Below are 22,299 nucleotides of genomic sequence, written 5' to 3'. Positions count from 1 at the left end.
TTTTTACCCTCCCTGTCGGGCAACCCCCAACCCGCCCGAATATGACCCCACCCCAAGTAACATTGTGAACAGTGCTGTGCACTGGGCGCTGGTGCCCTCCAAGAACACCCATCCCGAGGTGTATATAACTGACTTTCGCTCATTTCCCAATCTCCTAAATCGAGCTGAATGTGGGCTGCTTTTCAGGACGGATCGCTCCCGTTCCTCGCTCTCCCTCGTGGTCTAGGCATTTCACGTAATGGGCGACAACCAATATTGTCGAGAAAGATGTTGGCTTCTTCTGGTGACATGAAGAATTGCGTTTTTTCAGCATGGAGGATGCGTAATTTGGCTGGAAAAAGCATTGAATATTGAATTTGCTCCTCTCAGAGGCGACGTTTAACTCCACCAAAGGCTCTTCGGGACGCTTGCACCGCTGGTGAAAAATCAGGGAAGATTTGGATTTTGTCGCCATCGAATTGAAAGTCGCCTTTGTCCCTGGCCAACCTGAGTATTAGATCGCGGTCTCTGAAATTCAGCAGTTTGGCGATAATGGGGCGATGTGCCGTTCCTGGAATTGGGCGGTTGGTTGGGATCCTGTGAGCTCTTTCAACCACAAATAGTGGCGAGAAGGTGGTTGTTCCGAAGATTTCTTTGCACAGTCGTTCCATGAAGTCTTCCATTTTTGCAGGATTTTGTTGCTCTCTGATACCCACCAGTCTAATGTTGTTGCGGCGGCTGCGCCCTTCTAAGTCTTCGTTTTTGGCGACAATTTCTTTTACTTGGCGCTCTAATGATGACACTTTGGAGGACAGGGATGTGGTGTTGTCTTCCAGATCGGAGACCCTCTGTTCAACGGTGTCGAGCTTCTCACCGGGTTTATCAAGGCGGTGTTGTATTTGGTCGACTTTGGATGAGAGGGTGTCAATTTTGACATCGAGGTTGCCTATGCCTGTTTTGAGTTCGAGCAGTATTTCTCGTAGGTCGAGAGATTGGGGGGGTGTCGACTCGGTTGCCTGTTCCATGCCTGGTGATGGCGCTATCTCTCGATTCGACTGCTTGGGAGTTTTGGCTATGGCCCCAGTTTCAAACCTCAATTTTTGCTGCGATTTTTCCGTTTTGCCCATGCTGGTATGGATTCCCGACTTTGCTGGGTGTAGAGGCAAAGGGCCCGCTCGACTGGCTTGAGTGATAGCTGTGTGGAGCTGTGGTTGTCGTGTCTCGCTGTCGGGTTTCAGAATAACAGCAGGGGCCTTCCACGAGGTTGCCGCTGCCGAGGAGTTGTCGCAGTGCGGTTTGGGCCCCAGTGGCGAGTTTTTCCGCTATGTTCCTTGTTTGCTTGACCGCGATCGGGGCCCCCGCTGGCAGGGAGTTTTATGGATGGTGGGGCCCGGAGCCGTGTGGGTTTGGGAAGCTGGAGAGTTTGTGAGTTTTAAAGTACTTCCAAGGCCAGGCCCGATAGGCCTGGATGGGGTAGCTGCGTGGGCCTCTCGCCTGTTCGTCGCGCGGGGTGTCCTACAGCGGTCTTCGATGTTGAGGATCGTTCGCTGGAGATGGGGCTGTGGCTGGGGCCGTTAGGATTTTGAGGAGTCGGAGGCTTGTGGAACATCACTCCCACGGGGTCGGGTAGCCGTACGGGGATCTGCAGGCCGGGGATGAGACCTGGGCCGGGGCGGCGTCTCTCCTACCTGGTGCCGGTGGTGTGTTCAGGTACGTTCCCTCTCTCTCCGGCGGGTCTGGAGGGCTCTGTAGGCTGGAAGCGAGCGGCAGCGTCCCAACCTACCGGAGGGCCGATGGCGCAGGTAGGCCGGGCGGGTTCTCAGCTGCCCCTGCTGTTCTCGGACCGTGGATTTCCGGCCCGCCGCGGGCACCACCTCCATGGGGACCCGGGCGCCGCTCACCCTGCCCGGCAGCCTGCTCCTTGGTTGAATCCGGGGGTGGTCGCTCGGGTGAGGATGTTGCTGGAGGGTCGAACAACCCGCTGTCGAAGTGTCGCGCCACCGCGGCCTCGCCCCTGCTGCCGCTGCGTTGACCAGGATGATGGCGAACGGTGTTGAAATTGGTATCCGCCAGGCGTTAGAGACTTGGGATACGATATCGAGCCGAGACCGATTGGGGGCAGGGGGAATTCGGGGGAGAATGAAGCTATTTTATCAGGATCGGTGCGGAGCTCTCTAGTGAGCTGCCATCTTGGACGGCTCTCTAGCGCCCTCTATCTTGGTTATTTATAATGTGCTTAATACCCAAAGGTTTCTAAGCGCGGACCAGGGGATCGAACCTATGTCGCTCTGTGTCGTCTCGTTTCCAAGGTGAGCAGGTTCCCTCAGAAGCATCCTCCCGGGACAAATTGGATCCTTCGTATGGGAACTCCTGTTCCTTCTTTCCTCCCTTCACTCTGTCCACCCTCTATGGGCTCTCCCCCTCTCCTTCCTCTGAAGCCAGAATATATATATATATATATATATATATATATATATATATATATATATATATATATATATATATATATATATATATATATATATATATATATATATATATATATTTTCTCCCTCTCTCTCCCTCTCTCTCCCTCCCTCCCTCCCTCTCTCTCTCGCTCCCTCCCTCCCTCCCCTGCCTCCCCTCCCTCCCCCCCTGCACTTGCCTTTGGGCGCTGACTGGTCTGTGTTGTCTCACAGGCCTGCACTTGTTGTACTTGCACGTGGCCACTCTCCTACCAAGTGATCTCACCCTGGCACTTCCCAGTTGCACTGCAACTGGCTCTTTGGCCCCTCCCCCACCTCTGTGGCTCCTCTAGCACTTGCCCCTTGCCCCTTTCCCTTCTCTCTCTGCACCTGCACGCCCTGAATGTTCACAAGGCCTAGTAGGACCGCCTCTGCCTTTGGCTCATAATTGTTATTTTCTTGTTTTGTTCCCTTGTTCCCTCCCATTTGCCCTGTGGGCGCTTTGAAAAACAATTTCTTAATGTATAAGCACGTTACAAATGCACATAAATACATACACGGTAATTATATCAGCTATTGCCTCTGGCAAATAATGCAGAACTAATTAAAGATTGAGTGAGATTACAGTGCACAACTTTTAGCAAAATTAACACATACATCTTTAGTCTCTTGTTTTTCTTGAAGGTGGTGAACGTATTTTGATAATTCCAGTCTGCCCTGCCCAGGGCACACTCAGGCGGTATGCAATCCCCCTGCTGTTTGACCTTAAAATTAATTCTCACACCCTCTAATGATTGAGATTATGATACTCATTATCCTGGTTGCTTCCAATCTGTCTGCAACTCTGTGTTGTGACAAGAACAGTAAGAGCCACTTCTAACAGATTTTCTCCTGAGAAAGGAAGTCAGCGAGGGGACTCAAATTAAATCTTCTTTGCAGTGCTATGGCTGAAATTTTAAAAAAAGCAACAAGAATGACCTTATCACAAGATTGAGCTCAACTCGGTCTTCCCACACAAGGTTTTCTGTGGAAGAAAGTATAATTGAAGGTGTGCATCGCTGGATTAAGCCTATTTTTCTATTGTGTTGGGGTCAGCAACTTAGACTATTGCAACACACATATCTTTCATATATTGATTGAAGTCCTTTTCCTCAGCTCCTTTGGTAAGGGGCCCTCCATCTTTATGTTCTCTCAGCAGCCTCGTTTTCAGCATTCTCAAATCTTTCCAAGAAATATTGGAATTGCTGTTAAAATACTTTAAACTCTGACTGGAGTAAAGCTTATTTCTCCAGAACTAGACCCATATGTAATGTCCACTCTCTCTTAAGCTTCTCACCCCCCAAACAACCCATGTGAGAGAAGAAATAATGTTTTCTCGAATGAAGTTCTTTTCTTTTGTGAGGTCTTACTGCAGCTCCTCATACAGGTTTACCAGACTCGATCCCTAGTCTTTCTTATTAGGTACAGGCGCTTTATGATGCTATTCAGTCATCTACTCTGTGAAGCTGGCCACCACCGACCAAAATACTTCCAATGGCCATCTTGAGTGGCATGCACCCTACGAAATGGACTTCCAAGTGTACTATTATGGGAAGGTCGGGACGTGCCATTACTTGAAGTCCTTAGCTTTGCTAGAACAATCCTCACTGGGTCTACCTTTCAAGGCCTACACCCAGAACTCACAGCAAATGGGCAATCACTGTGTCTCCCTTCCTGAGGATGCAAGGCTGACCACCCAAAAGGCTGTTCAGTTAGCAAGCTAACAACCTTCCGAATGAAGCCTAAAGAAGAACTATCCGGTCCTGCACCAGCCTTGTGCAAGATGCCTCACCTCTGTGGGGGGTCCAAAAATGTCACCATTATCATCCACATTTACAATCCCTTCAAACAAAGTCCAAGTCACGGATAGCCGTAGGACAGTCTCCCTCCACCCGCACCTTTCATCACTGGCTCCTGTGAGGAATCCAATGAGTCATCACAGATTCCCCAGCTGTGACCTCCCATGTAGCCAAGGGACGGCAGCCGCTAACTGATCCTGACGCTGGGGACAGTTTTATGAGGGAGGATCACATGGGAGGAGACGACTACTGGGGAGCGGTCATGATTTCATTGGATGTGACGTGGTGTCTCCCTCTTTCCCATGAGGAAGACCCCCCTAATACTCAACACGCTTTTCCATGAGGAAGTCTCTCTGATACCGCACACTCTCATGGCATACTGTCATTTTTATGGCCAAACACACACCCATAACACAAACTCACACTGTTCAAACAGAACACCTTTTTCTTCTTAAGTTCCATTATGTAAAACCAGTAAAAAGAGCTATTCAAATGCTGTGTGTTTAACAACATCTATGAACATCAACTCCCAGAATTCCCCAACTACTGTGGCAGAGGTAGGAGTTTGAGCCATGTATCAAGCACTTGAAACTACCAGAACCCCCCTTGTTTGTGCATATTAAGTATCTTTTGGTTTTCACCCTAAGTTATGAGGGTAATCCAGACCTGGACCCCTTGCTCACTGTTCTTACAGAGGCCCAGCTCCACCTCACTGACGAGGCCAACCAGGCTGAAACACGTGTCTGAGGTTGCTGTAGGTACTCTTGTTCAGAAGAGAATTGCCATGCATTTTGGTGCTGCACTACCCCTGGGCAGGACAAAGACTGATATGTAGTGGACATTTCTGTTCTGTGAAAGGATGGTGAGCTAAAGACTCTGGTTGAGACTCTAACAAAGGATATAGGCCGGTAGTAGATAAACTCCCAGAACGCCCCCTTGTTTGTGCTAAGAACTTGAACCACAATGTGCAGTGTAGTTGTTTTTCCAAAGCACCTATGCACGGGAAATTTAAACCGGGCGAGTGCACTTTTCGGAGAGGCAGTGCAGGAGCAGACGTTGGTACTTATTCAAGAGCTCACAAACGCGAAAGGCATGTACTCGAGTGGCAGGGCAGGAGAGGTGGCCACAGGAGAAACTGAAGTGCCGTGGAGATGCAAGAAAGGTCCTGCCCCTCGGCGTGTCGAGAAGCTGGCCTTCTCCCTTCCAAATCCTGAAGGGAAGCAGAAGTGCAATTGCGGAGCCGCGAGAGAGGCCGGAGGAACAACTAGAGCCTCCAGATTGGAAAGCGGGTGAAAGTAGCAAGCAGCAGAATCACAAACCCAACTGGCTGGAAAAAACCGGTGAGTCTACCCATATCCAGTGGGGACCCCGGGTGTTCTGGCGACCGCACCAACAGTAATTTGAACATTATAGCCAAGTGAACACGACAAAACGATTATTTGAATACCAAAACGCAAAAAGGCAAACCCCAATGGACTGAATATCTGAAAGTAAATGTGGGGCCAAACTCAAAGAAACCTTGCAAAGAGTATGTGTATCATCCCTCATGGCCATACATTCAATATTGATGATGCAGAGAACCATATGAAAAGTCCTGGTAAAGCAAGATACCAGGCAAGTGAAGCATACGAGAAGTCTTGGTAAACCAAAATACACCAATACACCAACTTGTGTATAGGCGTGTTATAAATGCCATATCATATCACCAGGCAAGTTAGGTATATGGGAAGTCCTGACAAGCAAGACAGCAAGAAATTGATAAATAAAAGTCCTAGCAGGGGATTATACCAGAAATTGGCGGTGCATAAAGGAACCTGGCTGGGGAGTAAACCAGGTAATTTGCAAGCCCCAAGAAATGTCAAAAGAAAGATTGGCGTTTATTTATTTAACCCTGGAAAGTTCTATTTTAAAGAAAGACTTTGCTATCCAGACCGAGGAGAAAGTTACATTAAATAAAGACTATTAAAGACTGGTTGCATAAATAGGAATCTTGTGAGTACAAACAAGACACCAAGGAACTGTTTACTACAGTGACTATTGTTATTCTAATTAAGAATACAGAGGGAGGGAATCCACCTTCTGTGACCAAAGGCTTCTGTCTTGGAGAACATTTTGGTTGGAATTATACTTATTTCAATTGTGAACACTTTTTTGCCAATTGAAGATATTTTGATGACACATTGTTATTTATTTATAGTGTGAAGGTCCGGATAGGGTGTTTTGGACACAGGCACAGTTAATGACATCCTGACACAGATAGATACTTATTTTGGTTTATAGGCAGGGAACCTTCTCTTTAGCAAAACAGCAGAAAGGCATTTTTCCAAACGTTTATCTTTCAATAAATAGGTTTTGTAACATAATATGTGTCCGGCTCTCATTTCAGAGTTGTCACACTAGAGCCATCTGGTCTAGTTAATCCAACTGCCCTCTTTGGAGTCACAGGCTGTCTCCACTGAAATTCAAGCCGCCTGTTGGATCTGCACCAGCCAGGGGGTTTTGGAGCTATACCCCCACTGGCCACATCAATCATGACCCAACATCTTGGAATGAAGGAGCACTGCTCAGCAATCCACACAGCACAGCTGCCGATAGACCCCCCCCCCCTGTACCCTCCCCACCATAGCTGTGTCTCAAAGGCACCCTGATCCCCATCATGTGGCCGAAGGAGATCAACAATACATGAAAAAGAGAAGAGGATAACCCACCAGACGCATGTGCCACAATCACAGGTGAGCATAAACAAAGAAAGCAAGAACTTCCCTGTACAATACCCATTGAGAAGGCAGACTGTTTGGGCATCCAGCACTTGCCTGTAAAGTAATTCCTTGCCCATACTTCCTGGTGCTAGCCACAGCTTCACCATGAGTCTCAAAGCCTCCGACTTTGAACCCCAATGTGCCAGGTGCCGTATGGTCACAAGTTCTCCATAGGCTCCCCCTCAGCCGCCCCATCTGCCAGCAACAGTAGGGCTCCCACATCGGAAATCCCTCCAGGCAGAGGCAGGCACATTTCTTCTATGGCAGTCATGAAGAGTGTCTTTCCTATGTAGCTATCATGATGTTGTGCTTGGCCATGCCCAATGGCTCTCACATTATGAAAGGCCTAGTCTGGGGGTTCAGCACAGTAGCACACCTGTCTGACTTCAGCTTTGTACCAATAACTCACAAAAAATATATCCTCAGACCCCACTCCAAAGCCAACATTCAAAATCAATGGAGGAGCTTATGCTAGTAAGTAGCACTCCTGCTTGGATACCCAGTCGTTCCACTTGGTCATTTTAAACTTTTAACAGTGTACTGTTGCTAGACGTGCCTGTCCCACAAAGTGGAAATAAGATGTTGATCATAGCATTACATTCAGTAGTTCAGAAAAGAGTGTATTTCTCAATATATCTCTACTAAGAATGTTTGAGGTTTTTTTGCATTGCCAACATATTGTTCAGAGGATATTAGCTATACTGATATCATCCTACATTGGAAATCATACTTTCGGGATCATATGTCTTGCTATTAAGATATCCAAATAACAGGCTCGTGGTCACGTGCAATGCTCTGGTGGAAAACGTACAAAGACAGCCACAAGTCAAACAACAAATATTAGTAACCATACTTCCGAATGTTGGTTACAGGCACATGGATTGGATACAAGTTTCAAATTATGTTTGGTAAATCAACATACAGGTTTTCCAAGGTGCTAGCAATATTTAAATCCTTTATCAAAGCTAAAATCTTAAAAAAAAGGTGTTTTATTAGATGGGCCATTTACCCACATTCAAAAACTGTCCATATCACAGTACAATGCAAGCACATCCACTGCACATTGTATAAGTATGGTTCAGACTTTGATACTGGTTTGCATGGCCACCAATATCAACATTTGGTTGTGTGAGGGGTCAGAAATTTGAGGCAGACAACCTTTAGATGATTTCTCATAATGTGCCATTTTATTAAAATCATAAGTCTCAAGAAACGCCTCGCTATCCCTAGACTGACGAGGATTTCCCTTTCTAACAAACTAAGGAAAATATACATGAAATACACAAGACAATATATATAGTTGAATTTAGTTTCATTGTTCAACAAAAAGAAACAAGGAAATCCGGGGTTGTAATAAAGTTCAACTTCAGTACTTTGCACCTTCAACTTGTCAAAGGAAATGTTCCAATAATCCAATGTCCAACAAATGTAAAACACTTCTTTGACCTGATATTTTATTCAAACAAATGGCATCAATGATATTCTTCGTCAGGATGATTTGTCACAATTCAAATGTTAAAGGAACACAGCTTCTTAATATTAGCTCTTCGCAGCTCTCCTTTCAACACCATGAAAAACACATTTGATATCTTTGTCAGGATAACTTCACAGCACTTCTACTTCCACCTCGTTTACTCTAAGTCAACGCCCACTTCTAAAAGGATTCACCATGCCGGTCGACTTGCCTGCCCAATAGCTTTCCACAATTAAGTTTTAAATCTACTGACCACCAAATGTTTACCACAGCTTCAGCAGTTTGCAATTTTGTGACTTACAACTTTTTAGAAAAGACAATATTCACATTAGGGCCCCTCAACACCTTCATGTAGGCAAGGCACTCTTCTTCCGAACATTCAACTTCCAGAAGGGCAGCCTCTTTGCCATTTTCATCTTTCTGCAACAGCAGTAACCAAAATGCCCTGAAGGATGCAATTTTACCTTTCCTCCTTTTGGCTTTGGCAATGTGAGATTTTATACCAGTTTCAATGTTATGGAACAATCACAATTAAAAAGCTTTACCCCTTTAAGACATTGCATTCCCCCCTCCTCTTCCTGGTGGCCCCATTAGCTTAGTGGCATGCCTGGTTGGAAGTCTCTGGACAATATTTATACAGCTCTTGGCTTTGAACAATGCTTGTATCACTCGTTGCTGGGGCAATGCTTGTACCACTCCTGGCTGGGGGCAATGCTTGTTCCCTGGAACTCACAATTATTAAAGTTCAGTCACTTAGATTCTGTGTTACAATGTTCTTTATTGCTTTACCAACGACTCTTCAGTTAGCCTTCACTTCAGAATCAATTTTAGGCACACGTGATTAGTATTTCATCTGTTTTCTGCAATCTAATGTTCAACATGTGCCATTCAGATCTTTTCACTTATACGCGAGTGCCACTTTTGTTGCATTCATTGTCCGACAGTCGTGTTAGGAGCGCTTTCACTCACACCTGAGTGATTTTCCTTTGCTACTGTTGCCTGTCTTTGTTCGTGCAAGGGTGAACACTCGGTAACACTCACTGGCTTCTGTCTTCGATCCCTTTGCATGCTGCAGGACTTCCACGGCTCTGGCTTCTTTTGAACGGACACTTACTCGTTGAAGTTGCCTTAGTTCCTGCCACGCAGTTACAGTGCTCGACTTGCTCTTGAGACCCTCGGCCGCAAACCAGCTCCCAACCATGGTCTCCTGTACGCTTCTTGCTGCGCAGTCTCTGCAATTCGGTTAATATGGGGGCAGCCGTCTCTACTCACGCTTCCCGCTGCACTTCAGATTTAGGGGGAAAAGGACCCTCTCAGTACAGCAGCTTTCCTTCTGTTGCCATTACTTCTGCTGCTCCATCTAACTGCCTGAACCCGAGGGAGCTTTTTAAGCCTCTCTACCTCCCTCACGTGTGGGTCGTTAGCCCTAACAAGCTGCCCACTTCTGCAACATTGCTCTTAAGCCCTCTTCCTCATCCCAGTACTTCCGTAATATTGGGACTTGAAGTCCCTAACAGCAGAGTTAGGTTTTCTAGTCAGCATTCCACTTTTAAACTCATGGGCATTTCCTCTACGTATAGTTAAGGAATCGTTACAAATATTCACTTGAAAAGGAGAAGGCAGTTCTTTTAAGCCATCATTAACAGATTTCCTTTCCCTATACTTCTGTAAACTAGGAGGGTTTCTAACTTTATAAGTCTCAGACAGGCTTTCCTTAAGACGTTCAAGGATTTTATCTTAGCTTTACCCACATTAGAATGTTCAATTTGTGGATTAGACAAATCATAATGACAATAAGCCATTACATGCCTTGGTACTTGTGAAAGGTTCTTCCCCTTTGAAAACAAATACAGTGTCTCATCCTCCTGGATCTCCTTACCACCCTGAGCCTTGTCTCCTCCCAGGTGATCCTCCCACAGAGCACCACCCCCAAGGTCAGGAACAGGAAGCGTCTGCCTTGCTCTGGTCACCTGGGAGGAGACTTTAGGCAGGGGTTTAGTGAGGGACACACAGGATTCACCACAATTGATTCCCCACACATACAGATATCATGGGCACTTTTGAAGTATTTGGAAGTAGTGCAGTGTGACAAAGACAGTAACCTCTGGCCTTGGCTAGGGGAATAGAGGGAGTCACATTAACACAGCACCTTGGAACCACTCAAGGGCCTAAAAGGAGAATGCGGCAGTAGAACAGACCCCAATTCTCACCACCCTACCTGTGTGCCAGAAACCTTACATACTGGCCCTTGGCTCCAACCATACTCTCACCTTCCAATGCTCACCAGTGATTCTCTTTAGTTTCAGGTTTTTCCTGCTTCAGTGACGTAGTCCCACAGAAGAGAGAGGTGTAGTATGGCCATCACCAGGAAACACCAGCAGAGAACTCCCGGCGCTCCAACCATAGCTGCACCTTCCAATGCTTGCCAGTGTTTTTTTCTGTTACAGGTGTTTCAAGATTCAGCAGTGGGATGCGCCTGAGAAGAGGTGGCATGCAGTTGCCCGGTGCCAGCGAATGAGGTAGTGCTGCTATGGGGCGCTGTGGTGCCCTCAGAAAGATATGAGGTCCAGGCTGATAACACAGCGCAGACCTGCACTTGAGAGAAGTGCCATTGGACCGCTGGGAATGTTCTATGGCCCACAGAGAGGTGGCGGCACAGAGAGGGAGCAGTGCGCATGACTAATCTGCGGCACCTCAACCTGGGTGGGAGGCGTAGGCCCATTTTGAAGTTTCTCACCAACACATACTTGTTCCCCTGGAGAAGCAAGACGCTTAGAGTGGCCAGAGGAAGCAAACCAATACAGAACAAAGGGTGACTATTTAGGAAAGGAATAGGAAACCAGATTAGTGGGTTATCCGGGAGAGGTCAGCAATGGAGTGGGGGTGGGCCAGGAAACCAGCAGGTGGAAGGAATGAATGAACAGCAAAGTGTGGCGGGGAATAGAAGAAAGGGGAGGTGCTGGTTTAGTGAGTGTAAGGGTCCTGCAGACTGAGCGTGCTTGTAAGTTATTATAAAGAGTGAATGTGTACTAAATGAGATTCACTGAAAGGAGGGTGGACAATAGTGGTAGTAGTGTGAAGAGGGTAGTGGAAGTAGCAGTAGTGAGGAGGGGAGCAGCAGTCATGGCAAAGGAGTAATAGGGTGAGAAGAGCCTTACTATTAGAGGAAGAAGATTGGTAGGAGTAGAGTGGAAGGTGAAAGGGGAAGGCAAAGTGAAACATCAGGAGGGACACAGGTTGGTTGGGGGAGTCAGAAAGAGGAAGAAGGTAAGAGTAGGAGTGTGCTTGATTTTAAGCAAAGGTGCAAGGCACCAATCACAAACTCCAGTAGAACACAAAAGTGGGGTAGTGTAGGGAAATTTAGGCAGTCTCTGGGGGAGGTAACACAGCCAGTATTTAGTGAGACCATCAGTAAAGAAGGAAGGAAGATCATAGACAGTAGGGCAGGGTTAAAAAAATGAGGGGCCCTGTGAGTGGTTTAGCTCCTGCTTGTATCCTAGAAGAGCCTGGTTAGTTTGACAAACAGCTACCAGGAGATCCTTTTAGTTCTGCTGGGGCACAGTTGGGGAAAACAGAGGTGGACATGAGACGAAATACCCTTGGAATCCAAGGACCACCAGTCCAGAGGTCTTAACCTGTCTCGAGCTTGAGAGGCTCAAGGTTTCCCCAGAGAGCTTGCAGTTGGAATTAACTTGGGAGAATGGTAAAGGAGACCCCACATCACCTGGTTTGAGACCCCGTGTAATGAGCAGTTGGTGAAGAGAGCGCCAGGAGCCTGTATTAACTTAGGGGAAGAGATCACCCCCATCAAATCCCGGGCCCAAGAAAGATTGACGAGGAGGTCAGGTTGAAGCTGAAAGGTAAAACCTGGAGAGAACAAAAGTAAGAAACTCATTGTGGGACCGAGACATCACAAAAAAGAAAAAGAGAACCCCTTTGAGACCAACAAGGACACCGGATCTTCAGGAAGAGTGTGCCAAAGAAAAACCGGCATCAGAACCCAAGCCCTTTTTCTGTCACCAGAAATTGTTTACAAAGAGGAGGAAGGCCCTCTCAGGAAGACAGACTAACCGCGGGTCATGCTATTGCAGCAATGGCCAAAGGACAATGCCCTGGAGAGGAGCGAGGACCATACAGCAGCGATGCGGTACGTAGTCAATGAAAGTAGAGTGCTCATTGTGGAGCTAGGTCCATACAGTCGCACCAGCTTTTAGACCTCACACCCAAAGGGAGGTTGCAAGCCTCCCTTTGGGTGTGCATTTTGGGTCGGGGGACAGATTTCCCATCACTGTCTAAAAGATCTACATACCAAGTTCCACAAACCAACTGGGAACCAAGAATTTTGGAAGAACAAAGCCAAAATTACATCCGGGGAATAAGTCAACCAGGAAGCAGGGACAAGAGTAAGAGAACTTCGACAAAAGGGTGCAGGTGTATGACAAGGACAGGATCCTGGTCAAGAAGTGGATGGGCAGGGGACAGAGGGGCAAGTTGCACCACATAGCATCTTAGAGCCACTCCTGGGCCTAAAGGAGAACGTGGCAGCAGAAAGGAACCCCATCTCCCCCACCCATGTGCCATGATGCTTGTGTACAGGCCCTTGTCTCCAACCATACCTGCACCTTCCAATGCTTGCTGGGTTTTTTTCCGTTACATGTGTTTCAAGATTCAGCAGCGGAGTGCGTCTGAGAAGAGAGGCGGAACAAAGGAGTGATGCTGTGTGAGACCGCAAGCAGGTGTGGCGCCTTCTGAGCAAGTGCGGTCCCGGCAGAGGAACGATGAGGGAACGGGGGCTTGAGGGGAGAGAGATTAGAGCAGGGATTTTCTATGGCTCGCAGGAAGGCGATGGCACAGAGAAGAAGTGGTCTGTGTGACCGATCTGCGGTGCCAGAGCCCGGCACGATGGGTCTATGCCGTGGGGGAGGGTATTAGAACACTTCTGAAATTTCTCTCCCATGCATTCCCTTCCTCAGGGAAGCAAGCAGCTTAGATTGGCCACGGGACAATGACCAATCCAGAACAAAGGGGGAGTATTGAGGAGAGGAACAGGAAACAGGTTTTCTGAGTTATCCAGTGAGGTCAGCAATGGAGTGTAGGTAGACCAAGAGACCAGCAGGGGGAAGTAAGGAGCGGCAGAGAGTGAAGGTGTATTGAAGAAAGGTGAGGTATTAGTTTAGGGAGTGGAAGGGTACTCCAGAGCGAGTGTGTGTGTGTTTGTGTGACAGGTGAATAGAAGTAAAGTAAAGAGTACATTTGAATTGAATGAGAATGGCTGAAAGGCATGTGCTTGTGAAGTGAGAGCAGTAGTAGTAGCAGGAGAAGAGTAATAGCAGTAGTAGTTGCAAGGTGAGAGAGAATGTGCTTGATCTAAAGCAACAGTAACCGAGTAAGTGCAAGGCGCTATTCCCAATCACTGTTAGAACACTATGCAGAATTGTTGTAGGGAAAGTTAGGAAGTCCCTGAGGGAGGTAACAGACAGCATTTACAAAGACAACCAGTAGAGAAGGAAGATCATAGAGACAAGGGGTTACCAATCTGTAGTACTAACTAAGGGTTACAGAAATCTGGTTTAGGGCACACATCCCAGGGGAGAGTAGAAAGAGCGGGACAACCCTAGCACCATTTCGCAAACCGCTTGGCCAGTCAGTGCATCCAATCAAGCAAATTGTTGGTCTCTAAACATTGCATCAAGAACAGCACCTATCTTTTCCAACAGTTCTAATAAAAACCCTTTGGTCTGCCTGCAGGCCCGGTGTATTGTATGCCATTTGTGATAGTAGATGTGTACCTAATTAAACTTAAACCACAGAAAAAGGTGAAGAGAGTTGAATATACTACACATAGTAACAATGTACTGTCCCGCGTTTACTGTTTCAGTTGAGAAACATGTTTTAAATCACAATGGTGACTGTTCCCTAGGAACCAATGGGTTGCATCTGTCACAAAACTGGGTTCCTGGTATCTTTCTCTAATGATTCATAATACTCAAAATTAGCACACAAAGTGTACAGTGTATTCATGCAAAACTAAATCAGTTAAATCATTTAACACAGGAAAAGAACTGGTACATAGTTTAGGGAAGGCATAGTATCACAAGTATTGACACTGATACAGTTTGTAAAACCTTTATTGATATTGTTGGGGTTGGAGATCCTCCTTTTCTGCCTTATAACTAAGATGGGAGTAGTCTCGACCATCAAACTATAAACCAAACAGTCCTAGTGGAGTCTGCCCAATCAAAATGGCCTATACTAACTAAAACCTAATGCCTGCCCTAGCTCTTATACAAAGTGTAAAAAGGAGAAAACGTATGCAAAAGGAAAAGTCAGTGTTCAAATGATAATGTGGCTGAACCAGCTCTTCTCCCCATGTTAGGCCCCACGAGGTAAGGCGATCCTTGTAGGCAGGATGACACACTCTGGCTCAGCTTCCAACACAGTACACAGTTCTCAACCGTGGATCAAGGCCTGCCTGACCTTCCACATTTAAAGTTCCTTGCTCTGGCTTTCAAAATAATGTTTCAACCAAAGCGTCCACACAAGGTCCCCCTCTGCCGGCTCAGACCTTTCACCACACCGTTCTCGTAGGTCCCCCTATGCCGGGGCTCAGACCTCTCACAATACAGTTCACACAAAGTTGCAAGGGGGCTCCCCTCCCCAAGCTGAATATATAAATCGGGTCTCCCTCAATCAGGCTTGGACCACTTTCAGATGTCGAAGTCTTTCCAATTTGCGTGGCTTTCTTTATAGGCCACCGCAGGAACCTTTCAATTCAACATTCACTATTTACTTTCACTGTTGCTCTTTGTTCACCCCTTTAGCTTCAAACAATGCACCTTTCAGGGAGACTTTCGAATGGGCTACTTCCTTTCACCGGACCATTACGTTACTTAGTATTGTTTATCTTGCAGCTGCATTTCACTTTAAAGTACATTCACAGGTCTGCCTTTCTTCGCGTTTCATCCACAAGCATGCAGCCTTCATTTGTGATATGATGTTGCTACTTCATTCACTTTAACACACCTGTCTCTCAGGTCACTTTACAACTCACCGGCTGTGTGCGCTTCTTTCTTGTTTGGCGCTTTCCAATTTACGAGTCAAAGTTAGTACCACAGGCTTGACCTTGCCTTCCCAACTCTGCCGTACACCCGGGAGGGTTGCTGGCATCCTCGAAACACAATGCAATCTTCACTTGTGGGATCTGGCCTTCTCCACAAGTCTTTCATGGCATGTCACTGGCAACAAACTCCAATAGGGAAGCCTTGGGGTTTTCCGCCCGCTACTGTTGTGTCTTTGTCTGTTGCACTGATCCAGTAGGCGTGCCCTTGGTTCCAGAGGTTCTGCTCTTTCTCGTGTACCGCCTTGCTCAGAGTGCGTCTTTAGGTGTTGCCTTTTATACGTGGGAGAACAGCTAATTGGTATCGGGTGTATGCACTTAGGCTGACTTTGCACAACCCGATTAAAGGGACATGTCCAGTACGATGTGAGAGAGTTAGACTAGTTACTCTCAGCCACTCTCTTCCTCGGCCCAGTGTTTGTGTAAAAAGGGGGCAGGGACTTCGGAAAATCCTAAAAAAATAGGATGGGTTAGATGCACAAAAAAAGGGGGGGGAATACCGCATCTCACCATCAGCTATCTCAACGCCACTCCCCAAAGACCCCTCACCCCTCCACACTGGTCCACCCCAAGGGTCTGGATCCAAAGGCGATGGCCATGCCCTGCCCACCTGAGAGAGAGATCCCTGGGGGACTAGCGGGTGAGATACCCTCTGGGTTCTCACAATAGACAGTACAATGGTTGCCATATTTAAAATAGGAAGGACATATAAATGACACTAACAAAATCATAAATTACATACAACAGATAACCATTACAAACACAAATAACTTCTTGGAAAGAAACAACTACAAGCAGAGTCTTAAATCTATGAGGATGTGTTCAACAACAAATGTATTTCGCCGGGTAACTGCTTCTCCAATTCCAATTGAGACCTTCAGAAGATGTTTATGAATTGTTCTGTCCTTAATTAGTGTTCTGTCCAACATCAATCGAGAAACAACCACCACAGTGTAACCGCAAGCCCTGCAGAGCGGTTACCAGCAAAACTCGTCATTGTATAGTTGCTGGTCGCCTCGCAGGCACCATCACAATTGTCTGCATAGATTTAAATCCTATCCTGCATTTCAGTTTCAGATGTATGTGAGCTAAACACCACAATGAACATAGCCACCCCCCCCATATTTGCTACAGTTATACCATAATGTAATCATGCACCCATTCCCACTAGTGTCTATATTTCTTTACCGCTGCTTGCACGCTGATCGTACAAGAAAATGAAAAAGAAAATAATCCCGTCAGGGTATATATTTATAGTCCATGCGAAGGCAACACACTCAGTTTATGGACAATTGTGCCTTTCTAAAACCACACTGCAAAAATGTTACCTTTCCATTTAGTGTCTGAAATCCATCCTCCACATGCTTTAGAACATAGGAGTCAAACGCGCAGGTAGAATATATCATGCTTGAAAGACTGCCTTTGCGTGGGACCAAGATCTAAATTAAAAGGACATATGTTAGTCAGGATATTGTTTTGTAATTTCAAGACATTGTCACATAACTGGGAAACATTTTCTAAATTACACTGAAGACAGCAATACAAGCACGGGTAAATCCAATAAAGTATGAGTTTGCAAATGTAGAGGGTAAGACTTTTTGTCATGTAGGTCACTTATAAAATAAATCTTACCCTCGACATTTACAAAGTCAGAGGTATTGACGAATAAACACATTACTCCCCAGACACAACTTCAAGGTCTCCCTTCATCTAAAGTGCGTGAATGTAAAAGTGTACCTCTATTTAAATGTTTCTTTCAGGACATTCTCAAATGATACTGAAGTATTAGTGTTGGGGGTACTTCGTGCCTCCTAACATTATGTACACTGGGGAAAGAAGACGCCCTAACTCCCTCACTTCCCCGAGCAGAAGAAGCAGGACATAAGGGCTCAATGGATTTGTATTAAATCAAATGCAGTGCTAATGGAAAACGGGTACAGGAACACAAGTGTTCTATGATCCAAATGAGCGTGGGGTAATCTTAATGTGCAGAAATGATTTAGAACCATGACAAAGGTGGGAATGGTAACAAAGATATAAGAATTGTGTGTACATTAACAAAAGCACATATAGGAACACATACTCCTCAATACTTCTTTGTATGAAACAACACAGAGGTCCTCAATTCTACAAACGATTAATACAAACTGCTACTTGCTGGTGCAAAGGTTTGTGACAAATAAAGCACAATTTCATAACCCGATGTGTAAATAACAGAACAAAAGGTGAAGGTTTAGTTTGGCTGCAGGTCTAACACGTACGTAAATCTGCACAGTGCCAATTATTAACAGCTTGTGCTAGTACATTCCTTATTCTATTGTGCGCAGCACTTCCTATTGGATACCTGCAGAAGTGGGCTAACTCGAATGGTGCAAAAGCCTGTAAAAATAAAGCCGCACAGATTCATAGCCCTATCTTTCTCCTAGACAACACAGTAGCATGGCTGTAGGTACTGTACTTGTGTGAGACGGCATGCATAGCATGTATGGTACTGGAGTGATATGGGCATATGCTGACATGTGCTAGACTCAATAGTACTACCTAATGCATCCAATGTTTGTGCCCAAGTGTCAAATGCTGCATATAAAAAGGGCTGCGATAGTGTGCTTTTGTAGTCCAAGTACAGATACCGACTCAAAAGTATTGCACAATGCTTGTCCATGCATTACAGAGTATCCCCCTCACTTTACAAAATAATAAAAAATGGCTGATCCTGTGCACTCACAAGCATTTCGGCTCGTTTTCAAGGAGGCTTGCTCGTTTCTCCTATGTGTTGCTGGTCGCCCAACTTGAATAGGCTTTTCTAGCTTGGGTGCGAGTAGGGAATGTTGCATTATTTTGGTGGTCACAAAAAGTATTTAACAGAGTTTCGCCACACACTATGGGGCTGCCCGCTTCCTTCACGAAAAATCTATAGCATAAATATGAATGCTGCAAATAGGTGGAAAGAAACAACAGAGCCATGCAAAAGCCTGCAACAAAAGTGATGCAAGGGTACCTCGGGTGCAATTTCATTATTTGTGCCAGTCTGCACTGCACCATCTATTATTGCTAAACCAAGAGGGGTAACCCTATAACTCACGTTACACCAGGGTATATACATGCCTAAACAACAAAAATGTGACAGGTAGTATACATGAGTGTTATTTAATTCTGCGGAATTCATCCCGTTACTTTACACAAACTCACGGAGTCTAGGTCTGCTGCAAAACCAAGTTTATTAAATACAATATTTCCTTAATAAAAACATGTGCACTTGTGAGCACTTAATGTTACACAAGGACATACACCATATACACAATTCACTTCACATCATCCATTCTACCAAACATTCATGCTATATAACACCTCAAAAGTCATGTCTGTATCCCTATGTGAATAACTTAACCATCATGACTGTATCATATGGGATACATTACTCACCGTAATCTTATTTCTGATGCTTGTATCTGCTTAGATTCACATGCTGTGCATAGGCCGACATCTAGTGGAAGCTGCAGAGTATTACAGTTTGTTTTTCGAAACTAGAAAATGGGCGTCGACACAGGGCGTGCCAGTAGTACTATCTCTAGTGTGACGTCCACTGTACCCATGATCCCTCAGATTGTATTTTTTCTGACATGAGGTAGCAGGAGGAGTAGCACGAGTACAGATTATCCAAGCAGATAGATAGAAAGATAAGACTACAAGCATCCATGCACCTTCTCTCAGAGGGGAGGAAGGGTGGGTCGCATGTGAATCTAAGCAGATACAAGCATCAGAAATACGATTACCATGAGTAATGTATCCCTTCTGAAGCTTGTGGAATCTGCTTAGATCACATGCTGTGCATAGATTAGCAAGCAGTGTTAGAAGAAGGAGGTGGGATGTGAGAAGGGTCCTGAGCAAACAGATGTCTTAGAACCGCTTGTCCCACTTGGGTATCTGTCTTGGAATGAGTGTCAATGCAGTAGTGCTGAGTAAAAGTGTGAATAGAGCTCCAAAGAGCTGCTTTGCAAATGGTGTCAAGGGGTACATTTGCAATGAAAGCCAGAGTGGCCCCAATGCCTCTTGTAGAGTGGGCTCTTGGCGTAAAAGGCAGAGTTCTTTCAGAAAGGGAGTAACATAGTTGGATACAATTGACTATCCATTTGGAGATGGCATCTTTAGAGACACAATCTCCTTCTCTGCCTGTAGCTACGGAGACAATCAGTTGGTCTGTTTTCCTTAGCGGTCTGGTCTTGTCTACATAATAGAGGACCGCTCTTCGCATATCTAGAGTGTGTAGTTTAACCTCAGCAGAGCTTTTGGGTTCTTGGAAGAAAGCCGGGAGCTCTATGGACTGGTTAACGTGGAATTTAGAAATAAACCTAGGTGAGAACCCAGGGTGTGTTCGTAGAACCAGTCTATCCTTATGAACAGAAAAGAAAGGATCCTGCACCGACAGAGCCTGAATTTCACTGACCCTTCTTATGGATGTAATGGCTACTAAGAAGGCAGTTTTGTAGCTCAGGTGTTTGAGACCAGCTTTATGCATGGGTTCAAATGGTGGGCACCACATTAAGGTCCCAACCAGGTGGTGGGTTTGAAATTGGAGGGTGGGGTCTCTTCACCCTTTCCATGAAGGCTTTAACCACTGGTACTTTCCACCACGAAACCTTCTTGTGGGAAGTGGTGTAGGCTGACAGTGCTGCCAGATGTACCTTTAGTGAGTTAAATACCAGGCCTGCATCCAGCAGCTGGAGCATGTAAGTGACAATATTGGAAGGAGTACAATCAACTGGGTTGATTTGCTTATTCTGGCACCAGATAACGAATCTTTTCCATTTATCAAAGTAACAGTGCCTCGTGTTAGGTTTCCTAGATTCCTTTAGGATGTCCATACATCTCTGTGGTAAGTTGAGATGTCCAAACTCTATGACTTCAGGAGCCATGCTGCCAGGTTCATTGAGCTGGGTTGAGGATGCACTGTTTGCCCTTGGTGCTGGACAGTAGGTTGTACCAGCACGGGAGTTTGATTGGTTCGCACACTGCTAGTCTGAGTAGGTGTGGGAACCGCGGTTGCCTCGCTCACATGGGAGCAAATAGGATGAGCGTCATCAATTCCCAGTTCATCTTGTGGACCACCTTCCTCATGAGAGGGGTCGGTGGAAAAGCATAGGCAAACATCCCTGACCAGTTCATCCACAGGGCGTTCCCCTTGGAGTCTGGCTGGGGGAGTCTGGATGCGAATCCTGGGCACTGCCTGTTTTCCCTTGTGGCGAATAGGTCTGTAGTGGGGAAACCCCACTGTGAGAAGATGTCTTCTACGACTTCTCTGAGTAGACACCATTTGTGTTCCCCTGGAACATGTTGAGATGACAGGTAAATGTTCCGTCTGAGTGTCCATTTCCAAATTTTCTGGGCAAGCTTGGACAGATTTGGCGAACGAGTGCCTCCCTGCTTGTTTAGGTAAAACATCGCTGTTGTGCTGTCTGTCAGGATCTGCACTGACAGGTTCAAAAGGTGGTGCTCGAACGCCTGAAGCGCTCTGAATACTGCCAGATGCTCTAGCAGATTGATATGATTCTTGGCTACTGTGTGAGACCAGAGACCCTGAGCTGTGTGGTGGTTGGGGCGGTGTGCTCCCCACCCTGACAGGGATGCGTCTGTAGTGACTACAGCCCGTACCTCCGGATCGTAAAAGGGTTTCCCCCTTTGACAGGTTCTCTCTTGTCCACCAGTGAAGGCTTTGTACAAGTGTTGGCAAAACGACCACTAGATCGTCCCAGTGACCACTTGCCCAAGACCACATTCTTGCATGGGCCGCATGCGCAGACGGGCATGGGGGACCAGGTAAATACGTGACGTCATCATGCCTAGCAAACGCATAGCTTTGCGCACCCTTATCTGGCAACCGGGTTGATATAGAGTAATTTGCAGTAGTAGATTCCGAATTCTTTCCTCTGAAGGAAAGGCCAACCGCTCTTGAGTGACTAGGACAGCTCCTAGGAACTGTTTGGAGGTACTGGCCACCAGGCTTGATTTTTTCTCGTTTATGGAGAAACCCAATTCGAAGAGGAGGTCGATCATTCTCTGAATGTTTGATCTGCAAATTACTGGGGTTTCCCCCGTGATGAGCCAGTCGTCCAGGTAAGGGTACACTGGGATTGCCTCCCTGCGTAGGTGTGCCGCAGCCACCGCCAGTACCTTGATGAACACCCTTGGAGCCGAGGCTATACCGAAGGGCAGCACCTTGAACTGGTAGTGCTGACGGTTCACCTTGAAACACAAGAATCTTATGTGCGCTGGGAACATGGAAATATGAAAATGGGCATCTTTCATGTCCAATGTTGCCATGTAATCCCCCTTTTTTAGGAGGGGGATTACCTCTTGGAGAGTAGTCATGCAAAACTTTTGAGGCTTGACATACTTGTTTGCAGGGCGTAAGTCTAATACTGGGCGCATTGTTAGATCTTTTTTTGGCACAAGGAAGTAAGTTGAATAAATACCCTTTTTTACCTGGTTGCCCGGGACGAGTTCTATCGTGTCCTTTGCTAGAAGATTGATGGCTCCTCGAGGAGGATCTTCTGGTGGTCTGATTAATGTATTTTCCGACGTGGATGGTGGTTTCGGGGACGCTCAAGTAGTTCTATGCAGTATCCTGTGGACACTGTGGACAGCACCCATCTGTCTGATGTGATCCCTTCTCAAGCCTGGGTGAAGTTGG

The 22,299-nt window shown here is 46.2% G+C and overlaps 1 protein-coding gene across 3 annotated transcripts in view; it reads right to left on the bottom strand.

Annotated features, from left to right (window-relative positions):
- Positions 1-22,299, bottom strand: part of ANKRD27 (ankyrin repeat domain 27) — a 1,511,294-nt gene that overhangs the window by 1,391,498 nt on the left and 97,497 nt on the right. For all 3 annotated transcript variants that reach the window (XM_069635449.1, XM_069635447.1, XM_069635448.1), the window contains one exon: positions 16,940-17,050. In XM_069635449.1, the coding sequence (XP_069491550.1) occupies positions 16,940-17,050 (111 nt within the window). The remainder of the gene's footprint in view (positions 1-16,939; positions 17,051-22,299) is intronic.

This window comes from Ambystoma mexicanum, chromosome 1q (assembly GCF_040938575.1).
Source record: "Ambystoma mexicanum isolate Mex_15411 chromosome 1q, UKY_AmexF1_1, whole genome shotgun sequence".
Classification (NCBI taxonomy): domain Eukaryota; kingdom Metazoa; phylum Chordata; class Amphibia; order Caudata; family Ambystomatidae; genus Ambystoma; species Ambystoma mexicanum.
The sequence above is the reverse complement of the archived record's forward strand: the minus strand, read 5'-3'. Positions and strand labels throughout refer to the sequence as shown.